Source organism: Hirundo rustica, chromosome 5, assembly GCF_015227805.2.
Source record: "Hirundo rustica isolate bHirRus1 chromosome 5, bHirRus1.pri.v3, whole genome shotgun sequence".
NCBI lineage: Eukaryota > Metazoa > Chordata > Aves > Passeriformes > Hirundinidae > Hirundo > Hirundo rustica.
Window position 1 is genome coordinate 26,745,620 of NC_053454.1, and position 19,730 is coordinate 26,765,349.

Here is a 19,730-nt window from a genome sequence, read left to right on the forward strand (position 1 = left end):
TGGATGGGAAAGCTGAAAAAAATACAATTAACCCTGAAACCAGGTATGTGCTTATGCCTTGCCCAGTGAAAGTGGGGAATAAACAATGTAATTAAGTCCACCTGTATGCAACAACCATGACAAATGTAAGGAGGCTTAAAGAAAGGGAGAAAAGAGATTTTATTTTGTGAAATAAAATCCTACTGCAGCAGAGCACAGAGAAAGAGGGCGGGCATAAGCAAGCACACAGGGCAATGGAGTTTAGGATGGGAAAGTAGCTCAAACCCTCACTCTAGGAAGAACAGTTTCAAAAGTAAATAACCCAAACTCAAAGAACTTCTAGATCTTTTTTCACAATGCAGTCAGAATATTTGTGTCTCTGAGAGATGCTGCAATACTTCTACTGAGGTAACGTTTGCTTGTTATTTTTAAGGGTCTCCGTGTGTGTGCCTGATAGTGTTAATTCTGTGTACAGGTGGGTTTTTTTTCTGTCTTACTGAATCAACACTGTCTCCCTATAAGCAAATGTCTTCATTTGCCCCTCTGTGAGGTTCATATGAATCTTCAAGACAACAGTGATAAAAAGATAAAACTGAGAGGGAGTGGGGTTTACCTGGATAAATCATAAATACCTGCCAAAAGCCAATATACTGAACTGAAATGAAGAACAGTGTAGAAATAACCTCAGTGCCATAGAAGCATGTAAAAATTAATCCTCTCATCGCCTTCTCTCTAGGCTAAAGACCTTGCTGTTGTGCCAGGAAGGAGGGGCTCCTGACCACCAGTTTACTGAGGGACTCCTGTCCGCTTGCTCTCGGGTTATACCGGGGGAACCGCTCAGTATCTAGCGTGAAGCCCCCACAAACACCTCTGCAGGCCTGACGCCCCTGGCGCTGCAGTTGGAACACTTGTTGGTGCTGCAGCCCCAGGGGCAGCCTGTGTCCTGGCTTGCTGCTGCCGCAGTGACGTGCCCTGCTCACTGGGAAGAAGCTCCAAGGGAAGCTGGCATTGAAAAAGCAGCTGAAAATCAAACCCAGATCCAGTTGCGCTATTGAAATCAAATCTCCCACAGGCAATTAAGGCAAGCCAGTGGAAGCTTCTGGGTATTTTGTTTTTATAGCTTGGTTTGTCCTTTCTGGAGCTGAATTCAATAACTTTAATTGAGAGTTTAAAAAAGCTTTGGAATAATGTTATTTTAGTTAAGAAAAAGTTACCTACCTCTCCTAAACCTACAACTTCAAGTTTGAAATATACATGTCCAAGCCATGCTATTTTCAGTGAAGTAAAAAATGTGCACATCTTTTACTTTCCCAGTATCTTGAGGGATGTTATTTTTTTTACTAGAAACTCAGATCTTCACAGCTTCATAATATATTGTTTGATGCATACACACATATTTCAAAATGACTCTCTAGGCATTTTTAACAGATCTGGTTTTATGGAATATTAATTCATGGACTCTGTACTTAGCTGGTACCCAAAAGCAAAATTCTGTGTGTTGGGAGAAAGGAAACCACCCTGGTCCCTAGTCTGTAATATGACTCAGGTAGAACTGAACAATACAAGATTAAACCTCCCATGGTTTTCTCTAAAATGAACAGTTTCAACTTAACGTAACTTCTTTTTGAAATTCATCTGCTGCCACATGGTAAGCCTCAAAGTTGGTTATTTAGAGAACGGTTGTAAAACATGATTAATTCTCAAAGAACAAATAGCAAAAGTTCAACAAGAATCTCTGTTGCAATGGCACATTTGTCTACAGGCCAGTCAAGCTGAGTAGTTTCTCAGAACTCAGAGTGGTTTAGAAAGTTATCCAAACAACAAGAACAGCTTTTGTATTTACATACACACGAAAACACATTAATGTTTCTACTGATCAGATTATTTATTACTGTTTCATTCTGATCTCTCCTTCCCTCTTGCCAGTGTCTTTTCCAGCAATTCTTTCTATGTATTTTACGCTGAAGTGAAAATTAAAGAAAGGAGGTTAGCTCTGATACCGAGTGCAAGTATGAACTGAAACAATCTACTAGAATTAAAATCTGCTACAGCCAAGGCAGATGAAACAGGAAGGCAGAGACACAGTGGGAACTTCTGAGCATCTAGTAGGTAATTGCATCTTACAAAGAGGCAACAGGGCTGTTCTTGGCAGAAGCTGCCCCATCTCTTACAGGGATGATGGAACACGGATGTGCTCCACGTCACAACCTGCTTGTCAGAGGCAGTTGTTGGGAAGAAGAGCTGCTCATCTGTTCCTAGCAGCTGCTCTGAACTATGGTGGGGGAAGGAGGTGAGGAGGAGGGTGAACATCTGGGGTCAGTAAAATCTGACTCAGCCCATGTAGCTTGGCTTCATGTGCTCACATGAGCACCCCGTATCTGTTACCTTGCCCCTTTTCTTGTCAGTCTCATGGAAAACAGATGTGGGATGTCTCGTTATTTAGATTAAAAGTGCCACTTCTGACTCAAGGCCATGGCTTAAGGTGATGTGACAAGCAGGAGGCAGCAAATTCCCAAGTGTTATGATGTGTGCACGTTGCTAATTAGCACTTACACATTTTCTTCGTTTCAGTTCTTGTGACAGAGCTTAGAGCTTATAAACAGCCAGACATCTAATCTACTGATTAGCAACTGCTTCACATATGCTAGTGTATAGTTTCTATAGGCCTCAAGAATCAGATTTGTCTCAATTATTCATTATTTAAAAGTCAAAAATAATCCGATTACACAGAAATCTGACAGTCTTCCAGCTGTGCTTGGTTTAACAAGCCACTGAACCTTTTAGTGAATGTTCTGTTTTTAAAGAAACTCATGGTGTATTTGTAGCTTTCACCACCATAAATTAGAAGACCTCAGTGCATTGCAAGTGACATGCTGAGTGCTCAACAGGCATGAAGGATGCTGTTGAGAAATCAGAGGACACAGTGAAATAGCCCTTCGTGTAAGAAGCAAATGTGAAACACTTGTGGCTTCAGTATAAAGCTTTTTCTTTGGCACAACATGGAAACAGGAAAGGCAAATGATAATTGATGAAAAACATTACAAAAAAGGCACAGGTTCCAGGAATTTTGCGTTAGACAAATGTGATGCATAGAGCTCACATCAATGCAATGTAATCCTGGCTGTTTGGAAACCTGAGTTTCCCCTTTGATGGGCTTGTTTAAATTCCCAGGGACTGGTGTACATTTCAACCATTATTATAAATAACATCCCCTCTTTGGAGACCAATAAGGGCTTTAGTTACACTTTTAAACACATGTATGTGAATACTCTTGTTAGTAATTTTTTTCTGTTTCATCTCATGTGGGGTTTTCTTGCTTATGAAGCACTGATGCCTTGTTTTATAGCCATAAAGAACTGTTCCAAGAATAATAGTTTTTTAGAAAATTTTTCATTCTAGGCTGTTACCCTCAGAGAATTTAAACCTTCCCCCTTCTGCCTTCTGTTCCTAGTTAGTGAGCTGCATAAGGTAACCCAGAAAGATGCTGGACCAGAATTTCATCAACTGGCATTACATAAGGGAATGACATTTTCTTCACCTATGCCACAAACTTCACAATAAAAGTTGGCTGCAACCAACTATGAATCTATGCTAACAGAGGAATCCTTTCCACAAAATGCATGGATTTGACTGTTTGTTTCAGTTTGACTGATACTACCCTGATAATATCTGTCAGAAAGAAGAAGCAGCTGGCCTGATTTGACACCTTGTTATTGAAGCCCATGAAATTCTCCAACATGTGAACAGTCTACATGTCTCCAAATGAAATTCAAAGTTGCACAAGTATAATAATGGCTATAAATATGAGATAAAAGCACCAAAAGATCCTTGGCTTTACTTTTTATGTTGATGTTTTCTAAAAACATAATCTGTAAACAAAAAAACCAAATTGCTTCTGGAGGGAAAATTAGGCAAAAGCTGACCAATTTTGTAGCTGAGAAAGGCAAGGTTTTTTTTCATCTGACAGTTCTGTATTAGCACACCACATGAATCTAAATAGAGGTTAATAAAAACTACAGCTACAGATCCATTTTTCCAAAACATCTGAATTTCCATATGCTGGATTTAGGTAAGAAGTATCTATAAGGTGTGGACTACCTTCAGTTGTAAACCACATCCATGGGAAATCATTGAGTCTGGGAGGGCGATGTTCATCCTGAAACATGCCATCCACTGCCTTAGACTACTCTGGTTTGCTCCAGAGCTGAACCAGAGGGCACTGCGTCTCCTTCTGAGCCAGAGGAGTGAGGATTCTTCTGGAACCCTTGCTGCCAGGGTGCAGGCTGGCACGCCTTCTGGCAGCTGGCATCACTCTGGTGATGGTCAGAGTATATAGAGGTTTGCATTGATCTATTATGTTCCAAAACCTAATGGTAGCAGGCACCTCTCTGAGAGTCCACGCCCATGTTCACACTCGTCCCCATGGTAAAACCAAGGAGTTTTCAGAGGGGTAAATTCCCATCCAACATTGACTCCTTCCCTCTTCCAAATACACAGACTCAGTGTTTGGCCCCTGCTTGGCAATGGATGGTGAAAAACACTGCTTGGTTTCTGCACAGTTTGAACCCCGTGGTTAGAGCGGATACAAACCTGTATCAGCTGGGCTGCGCTCTCTGGGCTGCCGTAGCGATGGTCGTGCCCATTGATGGCCAGCACGCGGTCATTCTCCTGCAGCTGTCCATCACGGGCAGCCATGCCGCCTTCCAGCAAGTTGAAAATAAATACTCCTGGCTCGTCCGCCTTGCGCACCAGCTTTATTCCCAGCTGCTCGTCTGGACTGCTCTTGTTTAGCACAACGTGGAAGCTGTCATCCCTATTGCAGTGAGCATCCAGGGAAAGCCCGCTGTTTCGGCAGCGGTACCTCTGCTCTCGGAGCACCGTCAGTCGGAGCATGTGGCAGGGTTGCTTCAGGATTGACAGGGCATAGTTGTGAGGCACATTTTTGATGTCCATGCCATTTACCTGGAAGAGAGACGTGTAAATCAGCAGCAGAAAGATAGTCTATTCTGAGCTGGCTCTGAGGAGGGTAGATCTATATACACAGATGTCTTCATATGAAGTGACGTGCTATTTCAAACTGTGTCACACAGGAGGCCAAGTTTGCGGTGCAGAACAATCTTCCCCCCAAGGAAACGATGTGCTGCACAGACAGTTTCTGTCCTTTTTCTTCCCCTTTCCCCCTGATAGTCTCCAGACATACACGTTAGTTTTCATCTTTCTTTTTGCTCTTTCCCAAGCTTCAATATCCTTTCATATTATCTTAGTTTTATTCCACAGGCTTCTGATTTCAAATTGCCTTGCCTGCCTTTCCTTTCACTCCCACTGTTTTCCTGCTGTTTCTTTTCTTCTTTATCACCCAGCTGTTCTAGGTACAGTAAAAAAAAAAAAAAATAAATTCTTCGCTAATGAATCTCTAATTACAAGGAAGGAAAGAGCCTCAAGTAGAAGTTTAAATGCCCTGGATATTTACTAACAACTATGCTAAATTACCATACCAGAGAATCAAACTTTCCTTTTCTTTTCTCAGCGTTTTCCAGTTAAGATTTAATTCAGGTGAAAACAAAACTGTAAAACCACCACTTTTTAAATTTGACTGAGGAAAAAAATGAGGAAAAAAGAGTTTCCAGTCTATCCCATCATGTTCATATGTGTAAGAGTGACTAGGCATTGCACTTAATAGTGCTAAATGAAAGCCAGTTGCAAGATTGTATTTCATCACTGGCTAGAAAACCTGAATCAGACAAGTTATTTCCATGTAGCTTTACATTTCACAGGTTGGGCCATTTAAGTATTAAGAAACATCTCCAAAATGTAAGAGAAATACTCCCCAGCACGGAGAAATGCATTTGGTTGGTGTTTGCTTTTGCAGATTGCTGATGTGGGCATGATGAGGCTGTGCTGCTGCAGTTTGGTGGGGAGGGCTGCACCCAGAGAGAGACAGCTCAACTAGCTTTAAGTTACTACCTTGGGTACGACAAACAGCATGAGCTGCACCAGGATGGGGCTGAAATTCACAGGAATCTTTGGTAAATCCTGGACAGTCAGCCACAGCTGGAAGGAGCTAGTGCTACATTTCAGCTTCATTGTGCAGTTTGGATTCTGTGCCCTGCAGGATCAGCTTTGTCTTAGTGGTGCCATTAACTCTGTTGCTCTATGCTGGCAACAGGACAAAAAGGCTCCCTGAGAAACATATCTGGGTGGTGGATGCTTAGACAGCTGCTGCCAGGAATCACCATCCAGAAGCATTTTTATCCACTGCTAGAGTGAAGCATGCCCATTTCGTGATCCTGGGAAATCCCTTTGGCCAAATCTGTCTGACATATAGCAGAAGGCATGGCACAACTTTGGCATGCCTCAAGTGTCCTCAGCTACCACTGGGGTCAGCAAAAGCAATGTTCCTTACAGCTGGTGCTCTGAACTTTAGAACGTCTTTCTGCATGCAACATTGCAAATCTCATTATGATCAACCTAAACCATCTTATTCTTCATCAGGATATTTTTATCTCGTACCTCCACAGTACTGTACCTTTAGTATCATGTCTCCGGGCAGCAATCTTCCATCTCTGGCAATAACCCCATCTCGATATATGTGCTGTATAATAATGTGAACCAAAGGGGTCTCACTGCCTCCCACAATCCTAATGGCCAGATTTTCATGGGGATCGGTACGGCTGATCTTAATGCAGGTAATTTCCCCATCTGGAATCAGGTGATACAACCTGGGAAAACCTGGAAATGCATATTGTAAGGTATTTATTTGACAACACAAGATTTGCTTTGTTGAAACATGCAGTGCACGACCTCAAGTACCTGCGAGTTAGTCAAGCTAGGTTTTATGCATGGATGTGATTTATACCAAGTGGGAAGGAAAGGATAGGTAAGCTTGCTGAATGGTCCTGAAGGGATCTTTTACAATTAATATATTCAAACTTCCTCTTTCTCCCACAAAATACAGCCTTAAATCTTTGATGTAATACACAGATGAAATGCACTCACAGTTATACATGTCAATATTTTAAGGGAATAAAAAATATTTTTGGTCACCAGAGACACCTCAGAACCAGGCCACAGTTTCTTGCTGGCCCTAGAACAGACGGACATGGGCACCTCAACAAACATCCATCCCTGCTGTGCTGGGTTGTAAACCCTATCTCACTGGTAGCATCCCAGGCTGCCCTGTTTTCTCCATTTTTGGTGTCACAGAGAAGGACTGGGCTCTTGTCTTGTGACATCCAAGGAAGCCTTTTATTTATCTTTAGCTATCAGAAAGACAACGTTTTTTGGGCAAACCAAAGCACACAGTAGTTTCCCTGCGAGATCCCTCTCCTTTCATCACTGCTTGAACTCTAGGAAGTAGGAAGGAGTGGCTCTTACTGTGATGTCTCTATTAAAACCACAGTATGCTCAAAATACCTGGAGGGAAAGAACTCTGCTGGCCCTGGAAATCTGGCTGTGGGGAGGAGGGACTAATGGTGGGCAGGGGTCCTTTCTGGATTTACAATGCACTGGATAAGAGTATTGTCTTCCAAATCCTACTTTTCAACTGGCATATGTGGTTTCACAGCATGTCACTAATATTTTCTTTCCTTCTAGGTCAATTTAAAATTTTAATCCATATTCAGCAGTGAGCAAAGCTGAAGTAAAAGCAGCTGTGAATTTTCCAGCACAAGCATAGCAACTTTCAATTTTTTTGAACCCCCCAAAGCTGAGAGAAAGCATTTAAACTTTTTGCATGTGAGTCCAACCCAGTGTAAGTCAAGAATCTGCTAATATTTTTTTCAATAACCTATTTTAGAAATGAAAGTACATTGAGTGTTAATGAATAGTGGTTAAGTGTAAAATGAAACTTAATAGACCAGAATCTGAGAATAAATATTTGTTACTACAGAATTAGCAGGCAACAAACCAGCAAGGCACCAAAACCTTTTGAGAGAAAGGGGAAAGAAGGAACAGGAAAAAAGTATTGAGAAACACCATGTTGCATCCCTTACCACTTCTTTGATCATATGCTCTTCAGGGTGGGAAGCTGTCCTCCTCCACGTCTGTAAAAAGCACCTACCAGCAGCACAGACTTCGACCTTGTGGTTTTACACAGACTTGACAGGCAATAAAAGTCTGTCTAGATATCTACACAGCCTTCACCAACCTAATACTCAACTACACATTTACCAACCTAATACTCAACATTTACTCTTGTAATAGCAGTTTCTGTGCTAATGAATGTTTACTTCAGTTTTGCAGGCAACTTTAATGTCTCAGGAATGGACGGTGCTTTCTCTCCCATACTCCTCTATTTTCTAAATGCTATTTGCTCAGCTTGTAATTTGCTCAGTTCTCTGTAGCTTGAAGGGTGGATTCACTTGATCTAAATCCAGGCCTCAAATGCACAGTTTGATGATTTACTTGCTCTGTCTTCCTTTGCAGTGCACAGGCACCCAAAGAGAGTGACTCCCGTGCTAAATCACCCCTGGAGGTGCCAAATGTTTTCCACTGGTGTGTAAGAAAAGAGGCAATTAACTCTGGTATCTCAGTGGGGTGCTTAAAGTCAGACAATACAAATACTCCTCAAAAATCACCAATGCCTTGATCCTTGCATCAGAATTAGCATGTACATTTCACACTCTAAGTGTGGCTACAAGGGTAGTTATGTGTCAAAGTACAAATGAAAGTCAGGATAAACAGATCTTCCCTGCATGCAGATAAATTAATATACATGTATATATTGAGGACTACCGAAACAGTGCTATAATAGACCTAATTCTATTATCATGACTCACTTTACATCCTAACAAACTATGCTTTTTGACACTGATGTTCATTCTACCAAAGCTCATTCTAAAACTCTTCTAAAGGAATTATCCAGTTGCATTTCTTGTCCACGGAGAATTGTGGACTGAACAAGCTATTGACACTCTCATGCTATTTCAACCTGTAATCATCCTAGAGCAAAATCAGGGCAATGTAGCAGTGAACAAGTTTCTATACTTGTATGAGACTTACCTACATCTTTACGTATGTATAAACATAAAGAGGTTTCTTTGCATTTTGAACAATACCTTACTTGGTTTTTTAAGTATTGCAGTGGTACTTGGGTGACTTTCAATATGACTTTATGCAGATTCTTTTAGGGGAATTTTTAATGTCTAATTTCCTTCTGAAATGTGCAGTCTACAACAACCCAAATCTTTCCAAGACATTTTTGTTGCCAGTTTGCAAGTCTCTAATAGCCACCCTTTCATAGTTAGCAGGCTGTATTGCCTCACATCTTTCTTCATTTGATTTGTTCTTAATCAAATATACATAATAAACAGAAATATTTTCTCCTCAGATGGGCAAAGCAACCAAAATAATTCCTCTATTATCCATTAATTTCTGCTCTCTTAATTGAAGACTTGTGTCTTCTTTTCATCCCAGACATCTACAAGGACATTTGTATTATCAACCACCTAGATCATTGTAAGTAAAAGGATAATATCCACTTTGATAAACTAACAGTAAATGTGGCAATCTAAATATATAAAGTACACAAATGCACTTTTTTAAAATAAGAAAATTCATTGTGGCTTTTTCACCAAAAAGTCTGCATACATTGAGTGCAGTTTGATGAAAACTTACCATGGGTATTTCATGATGATGCCATTCTAGAAAGCAATAACTTCAAATTGAATTTCTAATGTACAGCCCAGTACACCAGTAAAGGTGGACCCTGCTTCAGCACCTGGTTGCACACAATGACTGGGGCCTCAGGAGCCCAATTGAAGGAACTCCAACTGAGTTGAGGGCTTGTACCTTTCAGACATATATAGGTTCTATAGTGAGGCTGGAGTATCATTTTTCAGAGACTCCATTTTCCAGCCCTTACACTCTTATTTTAAATTCTCCATTTTCTTTGGTCAGGTTTTCCAGAGCAGGAAAACCCAGGAGTATTGCATACCTTTCTTTACCATTTTATATTTCCAGTCCTTAAATATTGAAGAGCTGCTGAATCTAGAAAGAAGGAAACTTTCCGTCTTGGTTTTGGTGATTCTTCCAGGTATTCCCACAGAGTGTTGTGTTTTTGTCACGGGGGGTTGTATGGAGCATTCTGAATCTGTCAATATAATAAAATGTCACCTTGTAGCAGTTTCGGTTCAACCAGGCAGAAACACCAATGAAGTGTAGTGGTTTTGGTTCTCCGATTTGATTTCTCAGCCACTACAATAATCGGTGCACTGGTGCACCTGCATTCAGAAAGGCTGTGTGGGCTTTTTTCTCAAGCAGTATTCTCTCACTATTAGTGTGCAATTTTATCCATATTTTCACACATCACATTATGGTAAAATATAGGAGAGAACAGCTTTGCACAGTGAACTCCACTTATCTGGCACAATGTGGGACACTGAGCATTTGTTAGTACAGCTGCCACAACAGAGCATTACAAAATTTAAAGTATGATTACTATTTTTTCCCCGCAGTTTATAATATTTAATGGTAGCATTCATTCAGTTTTCAGGTTTCTGCTGACTTCTGTGCGTATGGTGCTTCTTCCAACAGTGCTGCCATGATGGAAGCTTCTGCCTTCATTCCCAGGATTCAGTGTGACAATGTGCAATGTTTGCTGTGACTCTTGAGTCCAGATTAATCACAGGTCACTGTAAACAAAACTTGTATCTGTGGCTGCAAGTCCTGGTTTACAGGCAGCCTGACTAATGCGCCAGCTCACCCCCACAAACAGGACCATCTGCAGGAACACACACTCATGCTTCCCAGCATCTGGACACCAGAATTTAAATTAAGCTTGTGTAACCTAGTCTTGGAAAATTCATATGTCTGTGAGTGTCACATGCCCTTGTGCTGCTGGGGAGCTTTATTCTGCAAAATTTCCTTCCCAACAAATTTTCATTTATCATGCCATTCTCCCAGAGGTTTGCTGTAATTTTGATTTAATGCCTTCCTTTAATTCTCCAGTGATGTTTCTCCAGTGGAGGGGTAGATAGAAGGTGTTGTCAGTTCTAATATCTCTTCTTGCTTCTGGACATTCCTCTCACCGAAGGAATCCCAAAAGAACTAAAATGAAACTGTTGCTGAGTTGACTGTGTCTCTAAAGAGTTGTGACTCTTATTTACAGCAGGCAAATTTATCAGTCTGCAGTAGAGGAAATGCTACAGAGACAATCTCTTTCTTTGGGAAATTGCCTGGCTCATCATTCCAGAGCAGAACACTTTGAACCAGTTCTGTAACAGCTGTTTTGGGAAATCAGAATGGCAATTGAATTGCATCTGAGAAAAATAGGAACAGTGTGGGATTTGTGTGAGGTGCAAGCCCTCCTGAGACAGAAGTGGGGCTGCAGTGTCTTCTCCTGGGGCTGAATAAACCACTTTTTTTTCCTGCACATAGAGAACCTTAGTGCCATGAAATGGTTGATGCCATCAGTGTTTCCCTTACATTCTTTTTCTTCATATACTTTTCCAAACACTGAAGTATTTATATTATCTATCTACCCATCTATCTATCTCTCAAAAATACAACAGAGTTCACACTGAAGAGTACTGGAGGGAAGCCTGTTCTGTGGTTCTGCCAGTGCCTGCAGGGCCTGCCTTGGTCTTGACTGCTGCAAAGCAATAACAGATGGTAGAACTGCATCCACTGTGAGACTGAGCTTGACTTTGAAAAACATTTTCCATCCTCAAGCAATCCTAAATTAAATTTCTTTTACAATGGCTTGACTGCAAAATGAAATCTACAAATGTTTTTGAAAGTCAAAAACACATCTCTTTTAGTCTAAAACTGCATGGAGCTTTTTTCAATTGTACCTGAAAATTCTTTCCTCCTAAAACATTGGCTGGTTTACAACTTGTACTTGTAGATCAGTTTGAGTAAAGAGTATATATATCTATAGTCTTTCTTGGAACTGAATTTAAGGTAAAGCCAAATTAAGAGCACAATAATACAAATAAGCATAGCAAAGCTGGGGCAGTCTTTGCTTGGAGATATTTTATCATTAAGTAGATTGTCAAGGTCATTTATGCTAGTAGATCTAGTCAAAAGATATTACATCTTAAATGCATCAGTGCCGTAAGCATGTCCCTGTCATCTTCCCTCACATCTCAGAAATAAACCCTTTCTTTTAAACTTTCTAAACTTCTACTTCAGACTTGAAAAGCTTTTTGTAAGTGTAAATGCTGTTAATGAAATTGCTCTCAGATAAATATCACAAGCTTGGGTGCTGCCTACAGACAAATATTTCTTTGCATGGGATTTTACAAATAACAAAGTACTGAAAATGAGAAAATCTTAACAGCTCCTTCCCCCAAAGTATTTTCTCATTAGTGTTTGTACTTTCCATTCACCTCTACCATTTTCTTTCATCTGGACATTTAACTGGAAAATGCCTCAAAAACAGAGAAACAAAGAAAGCCTTAATCAGTTAAATCTGAAATGACCACACATAACATTGTTTAAACAAACCAAACAACAGAATATAAACATAAATCATAAAGTGATCCCCACAGTTCAGGATGACTACCAGCTCCAGGTGTAACTTAGCATTAGACTGCAACTATTTCTCTGCTGTAATTATAACAGAAACACATTTGATTTTATGGATCATATTTTACAGTGTCCCTGGGTGTCACAGAATTTTCCAAAACCACTACTAGATTCAGCTTCAAGTTAAGAAGAATTTGAATGTTTTTTCTCCCTCAGCAGAAACTATTATTTTGTCTTGTACCCTCACAGTCATATTGCAGCTGAGCACCGGCTCAACAAACATAGTATCTTCAGATTAAAGGCACTACACACTCTGCATGAAGGGTTGCTGATGGCTAATACATGGCTACTCGTTATGGTGTTCACTCTCAGAGCTCCTTTGACCAAAATACAGGCAAAACAGATTAAACAGAGACATATGCATTCAGATGGAGGTATTCTGAAAACTGGAGTCAGATGGATTATGCATTGAGCTTTGCCAGATGATCTTACTGCTCCTTTATCAGGAAGAGGTTAACAGCAAGAAAGGGCTTGTATCACTCTGTGCTCACTGTGAAGCTGGTATATCTCAGCTTTATTCTGCTCATGCACTGACTAAAGCTGGTGAAGAAAGTGGTCACCAGAGGGTTGGTGAGGTGCTGTCTGATCCCCTGGGGCAATGAGTCATGGCTGAGGTGTGTTCTCAGATGGTCCCAGACACAAACCTGTGAAACTTTGGGCAAAGCAGCAGCAGCTTTTCCACTGGGTGTGGGGACCTCTGAAGTCAGGAATCACCTCATTCACCCCCACAGGAGCACCTCCATACCCAGGAGAGTGGCATGGCAATGGTGAGACAGATATGCAGGGCTCCCTTCAACAAGCAAGACTTTTAGTGAGCACAGGGCAGTGCATACAGCAGCTATCCCTAAAGACTGACCAACAGCTCTGATCAGAATTCTAGCTGCAGACTGCTCAGAGCAGTTGAGTTAAAAAACAAAACAAAACAAAACCAAAAAACAAACAAACAAACAAAAAACAAAAAAACAAAAAACAAAACAAAACAAAACAAAAAACCAAAAAAACCAAAACCACCCCCACATACAGAACTGGAGAAGAAAACCAGCCCTCAGATGGCAGGATGATTATAACTGCTACAAAAAGAAGTATATTCATTTCGTCCTCCAAGAAGAAGGAACAGAGAAAGCATTTGAGCTGCCATACACAAAGCACCTGTTGCAAAGGACTGAACAGAAATCTTTGTTCGAGTTATACTTGTATCACTTCAAGTTGCTTGCTTGAATATTTTTGAATATCAAATTCCAGAACTGTGTAATCAAAATGCATTCTTTGCAAATGTAATTAATAAAGTAATTTAGGTACCCAGCTTCTGTGATCTCATACTTAAGAGTAACTGCTCATTAAGCAATTATATGCCTACCTGGTTTTTCCAGTGCAGCAGATTACATTTGGAAGTTTACAGGCATGCTTGGTGCAGAGGAATGAAGCCACAAGCAGAGCCAAGGACAGAATGACATTCCTGACACTGTCAGGGGCCCTGGAGTGATTGTCATTATACATACCTTACAGAGACAACCATGCTTTTCATTTTGTGGAAATGTAAAGACCAGTGCCACACTTTTATCTCACACTTTTCTGCTAATTTCTGCCAGTATCTGGACTGCACTGGGCTACTGGATACATGCTGTTGACATCCAGATCATCTGCACACTCTGAATATGAAGCCAAGCTTTCAGTGGAACTATTATTAATGTCAACTATATGTCTAGGTAGAAAGTGGTCTGTATCTCATCCTGAAGAGATGTCTTTTGAAAAATACAAATTTGAGGCATGGAGAATTTCACTTATTCTAAAAAAAAGCAAGCTTTTGCTTACAGTGGATTGAAGAGTTGCTATGGAATGAGAAATATATCTGCCTGCTCAAACAGAGATATAAACAGTGCAAAATTTTACTTGAGGAAAAATAACAAAATATTAATTTTAATAATAAAAATATTAAAAATATAGTAAAATTATTCATGATGTTTCCTGTTCAAGGAGTATATTCAAATCCCTTTTATGGAAAAGGTTCACACTTTCGAATTACCAAGTTTTATTTCGGCTTTATCAGCAAGTATGTGAAGCAGGAGTGTAAGTACCAAGAACAGAATAAGATAGTGAAACTCTTCTGAAGGAATGAACAAACAAGGCAGAAAAATATTGAACATGCCTCTCTGATTCACCACTATTCACAGTGGCATCACAATGATGCCTGTAAGTAACATTTGGCAGTCTTTTGTGCTTATTTTGTGCAATAAGAACTTAAATGCAAAGCAAAAAGAAGTTAGATATTTTGTATTCTTGAAGCCTGCATCCTGAACATTTTATCTGGGAAGAGACATGAGGTGCTGAGGCATCTAGCAAATGAATAATAAGCTGAGTGAAGACCTTGATTGAGACATTGATTCCCACTCTATCATCACTTCCTCTTGATGCATTATTGGTTTCCTAATTATGGTCCAAACTGATTAGTAACATTGCTTTGAGAATGCCAAATGTTAAGTGTTACTACCTGTCAGACCCCTCCTCCCCGACATACATCACACAAACTTGCAGAGCATTCTTACCTCATCACTTGCCTGGCTGAGGTAATAAAGGAGCCCACAGAAATGCTGGAATAATTACAGCACTTTGCACTTTCATACCATCCTCCCACTTGGAATTTCCAGTGCTTCATAAACATTAGCCAAAACTCATTAAGTTCCTCTAAAGTATGATTATTGTGATCTGTTTGCTTTAGAGGGACAGGCACATGCCAATGAAGAGACTTCAACAAAATTACAGAGCAAATCAATGACAGCTCCAGTAATAGATCCCAGAAGCCCAAATCCCACATCCCGTGGGCTAGATACTGGCCTGGCTATAGCATGCAGGCTGTTACCAGAACAACCCTACGTGAGGTCCCACACACCCCAGCAGTATTCTTGCCTGCCAGTCAGTAACATCTTTTGAAAGAAGAAAACAAGGAAAGATTGCCTTTTCTGGTTTGTTTGTTTTAATCACGCGCAGCCCACCACATGAAAGGCATGTCAGCCATGGATATCCAGTTCCCACGTGAATAGGGGCCCCTACCCCATTTTAAGTGATAACACAAGATGAACAAAACATTACCTTCCTCTCCAGCAGCCGAGTTTCCAACAGTATCCCTTTCCTGGTCAGTCTGGTTGGAAACGGCACTTCCACTTTTTGTCCTTCGAAGAACACTGAATGCCTTGTTTATTTTTTTAAAAGATCTGCTTCTTATACTGGAACGTTCAAAGTGTCGAGCTGCAACAGCAGGAAGAAACCAAATCAATACAGTTCAGCAGTTCTGCTCTAGAACAACAGCATTTCTGCAGCCCTTGGTATATGATGGGCTATAACATCAATGTCAGGGCTGCCTGTATTTCACCTTTGCCCCTGAATCCAGCTGATACTTCAAGACTGCACTCACCTGAATCTGGGTACGATCACCCTACCTCAGTCCCACACCCTAGAATTGTCACCTTCCTGTCTGTTTTGCCAACCACATGGAGAAATCTCCTGTGAGTGTGGTAGCCTTGGAAAGAATAGCCCTCCATCAAGAAAGAATCAGCAGCAATCCTGTGAAAAATACAATTAAGAGGAAGAAGCACTGTCCTTCCCAAGCTATACACATTTGACCAAACAAAGCTGGAAGTCGTTAAAAATTCTTCTTGAAAAAATCTCCACCACTACTACTATCTCAAAACCTTGCAATGCTTCTAAAGCCACCAACGACTGCCAACTATGTCATGTGAAAAAATTCAAATATTATCAGGTGGGAGGGATCTAAAAATTACATATTCTGACTCGGGTATGGCAATACAAAAGACAAGTCATAATATCAAAACATGTTACTATTTTCCATCCTGCTAAAAATATCTTTGTTGCTGTTCTATCTGTTCCAGCTCTGCATGCTAGCCAAATATTGTAATCTAATATTACAACATTACTTCAAAACAGACTGTGGCCTCTACGCTCAATAAAACTGACAGAATTTATTGAGATTCTGGTGCTCTCTTCTTGCACCCTTCCTTTCCTCACCTCTCCAAACCCTGGCAGAATAAAAGGATAATGCTTCTCATTTCCTAGTCTTTCTTCATCCCTTCACCCATTTTCCCAACACACAACTGGGGGCACACAAGCTGGGATTTCTATTTTAGCTTCAGAATCCTCAAATACATTCTTTGAACTCACCACTAACACTTCTGACTCTGGCTTTGGCCAGGCCATGTTTTTAAAATGTAACACTCATCAGAGACAGGTGCAGTGTCACAAGGTGAAAGATCAAGGCAAAGTTTCCTGATGCGCCTTGTCCCTGACTGTTGTTTCAGCAGGACCAGCTCCTCCAAACTGCACCTTCCCAAGAAGCTGGCAGATGTCCCCCAAGCTCCAAAGGCAATTCTTAAGGTTTTCTTTTTCCTTGAAAATACGTGGCAAATGGGAAACATGATTCCCAACAGGATTTGGGGTAGGTGCCCATGTCTATGGGGGTAGCTTGGACCACCAAGATTTAGTGGAGACACATCACCCAGCTATATCATCTCTCCAGCCCATTGCACGTAACATTTAATCTTCCGAGTTGACTGACCTAAGTAATCTTTCTAAAGGTTTGCAGTTTACAGGTATACAGCTAGTTTATCTTCATCTTGTTGCTGCCCTTGGTCAAGCCATGTTTTTTCCACCTCAGATCTATTGGGTCACTGAGTGCGCAATTTGATAAACCATGTAAAATGAAAGCCTTGACTTCCCCCATCCCATTTTTTTTTTTTTTTTTTTTTTTTTTAATCCTCCAGTGACATATATTTAACAGAAAAATGAATGTTGCAAGGGGCTAGAAGGCTCTGAAGCCACCATTTTTGGCTCTTACTTCTGTTCCGGTTGCTGCGGGGCAGGTCTCCGGGGCTGCTACCCAGCTGGCTGTCCTCTGAGGTGGGGCTGAAGGCTGGGTTCACCAGCCCTGGCTCATCTGTCATTAAGGCGATGGCTGCAGCTGCTGAGAGCTCAGAGCCCAGGGCAGCTACTGCTAAGCTGGAGCCATGGTCTGGAGAGCAGTCCTGGGAACGCCTCTTCCGTTCCTTGGTAAGGCCATAGTGGGATGCTCCTTTACATCTAAGGAGAAAGGAGGGAAAGAGAGACATGATAGCAAGTTGTGTTTAAATAACGTGTACTTATGGAAATTATCCGGTTCTAAGGAATCACTTGGAGTACAACCTGTGATGACCATGGTGACCGGTGAAATATGGATTAACAGGAGGGGAAAAATGCCAGTATGTGTTTCAAAGGAGGTGAATTACCACCTTACGTGGGAAGAGTACTGCTGGTCTAAGAAGAATAGAGAGCCTCAGCCTTGTGTGTAGTCTTATGTGCATAAATAGTTACTGTGAATGCAAAAGGACAAGAATAGCAGGTGGTTAATTAAGCCAGAGACTACAATCTATAATTTCCTTCTTGCCTCTGATTGACAAAGGAGAGCAGGGTGAGGCCTGGCAGCTTCTCTGGGTCTGCTAGTGAAACAAAGGCATGTTACCCAACCCTGTCTCCTGAAAAACCCTCCTGGCCATCAAGGCAGTCACATGTGGAGCACGGCACTGCAGAGACCAGAACAGGCAATAAAGGAAGGGCTGCAAGAGGGAGCTGAACACCTCGGGGCTGCAGGAACCCAGGCCCCACATGGTGCCTGTACAGACCATTTACTACTTGAACTGCATCTGATGAATTGTTTTCAAATTCAGCCACCGAGATGAAGCTGCCAACTCTGCTATTCCAGCTCAGTTGAGACACTAAAATAGGCAGGTCATCGCCTTGAGAGAGGAAGAGGTGCAAGTGGGCATAGGGGGCCTCACTGGCCCTGCAGCCTCACCAGAGTCAAGGAGGGAGTGCAGAGCTCCCACCAAGGGGCTCGGACCAGGCCCTCATGCCAGGGTCCTTGGGCCAGCCGGGGACTTCACCAGCTTGGGGACCACAAGGCAGGTTCTAAACTACTTCTGGGGAAACTCCTCTGTTTTTAGTGGAGAAATACGCGTTCCCAAAAGAGTTGAAGATACAGCGTTAAAAGGAGAAAATTACAAGCCTGCTTTGAAACAAACCTAGTTATGCTTCCAACTATCTGCTCTAGATTCATCCTAGACAGCAAAGGCAGGACCACGCATGGCATTTCTTTTTTAAGACTCATGAAAGAAAGTCACTTGAATGAAATTAAAGGTCATTGTAGTCTTCATGAGTCAGTATTCAATTAAAGCTATAAAATAACTGAAAAGAAGGAGTGACCAAGGACACAGCACCTGTGACTTCACCTGCACCAACTCTGCCCTGTGCCCACCCACTAAAACCACATTCAGTGCATTAAAAAAAAACCAACCTGTCTTTTAATCATAATCTAATGAGCTTGGCCTACTTTCAGTTACTATTATCCGTTTCTTCATAACGCAGGCTGATGACTTTCCTGAAAGTGCCCTGTAGGACAAACTCACAGAAATAGCTGCAGAAACCCTTAGGGATAGAAAGCTCTTCATAATACATGGCATGCACAAAAGGCAATGCATAATACATACAGTACACAACGCTAGTGGGTTAAGTGTAATGAAAAGAAGTCTCGGAAGAGAAAGTTTATGGAAACAGTTCCTGAGACAGAAAGATGCTAGGAGGAGATGCCATAGAGCTCTATCAGCTTCACAGAAGCAGTTTAATTTTTAGCATGGTACTGACTTTTGATGACACAATTGAATTAGAACCATTTTTTGGCACTAGATTATGGTTTACCGTCATTTACTTCATGCTGCTTCTGACAATTTTATCTTAAAGAAGGGAAAAAGACCCAAACCAAACTCTGCCATACTGATGCAACAGCTTAAGGGTTATGTATTTGCTTTAAGGCTTGGATAAGAATGGCTGGAACAGAAGTTATTTCTGAAACTTTTCAGAAGCAAAATGAGGGATCTCAGAAGAAAATACTATTGTGGAAGAGAAGGTTGGTCAAGTACTTCAAAAGACCAATGAAAAGCTATTCGAGGCACCCATTGCAAGGCAAGACTGCAACAGTAATCATGCAAAGAAAGAAAGAGCTCTCTTGCCTCCATTGCAGCAGGTATTTTTATATTTCTTTCCAGATTTTCTCACTCCTCCAGAACTCTAAACCATGACAGGATGCTCTCGTTTAGATTTCATGGGAAGCACAAAGGCCCTTCCCTCTTGCTACTCACCTAAACTTCTTCAATACAGTGTTTTGGAAACCCATCCTTGACATC

At 41.2% G+C, this 19,730-nt stretch overlaps 1 protein-coding gene across 7 annotated transcripts in view; it reads right to left on the reverse strand.

Moving 5' to 3' along the window:
* Window positions 1–19,730, reverse strand: part of LNX1 (ligand of numb-protein X 1) — a 120,432-nt gene that overhangs the window by 17,134 nt on the left and 83,568 nt on the right. For 5 of the 7 annotated variants that reach the window (XM_040065529.2, XM_040065528.1, XM_040065531.1 and 2 more), the window contains 5 exons: window positions 17,354–17,595; window positions 15,595–15,750; window positions 9,914–10,069; window positions 6,506–6,708; window positions 4,570–4,941 (listed from right to left, as the gene is read on the reverse strand). In XM_040065529.2, coding sequence (XP_039921463.1) covers window positions 4,570–4,941; window positions 6,506–6,708; window positions 9,914–10,069; window positions 15,595–15,750; window positions 17,354–17,595 — 1,129 coding nt within the window. The remainder of the gene's footprint in view (window positions 1–4,569; window positions 4,942–6,505; window positions 6,709–9,913; window positions 10,070–15,594; window positions 15,751–17,353; window positions 17,596–19,730) is intronic. The other 2 variants (XM_040065532.1, XM_040065534.2) reach the window with 1 other exon arrangement.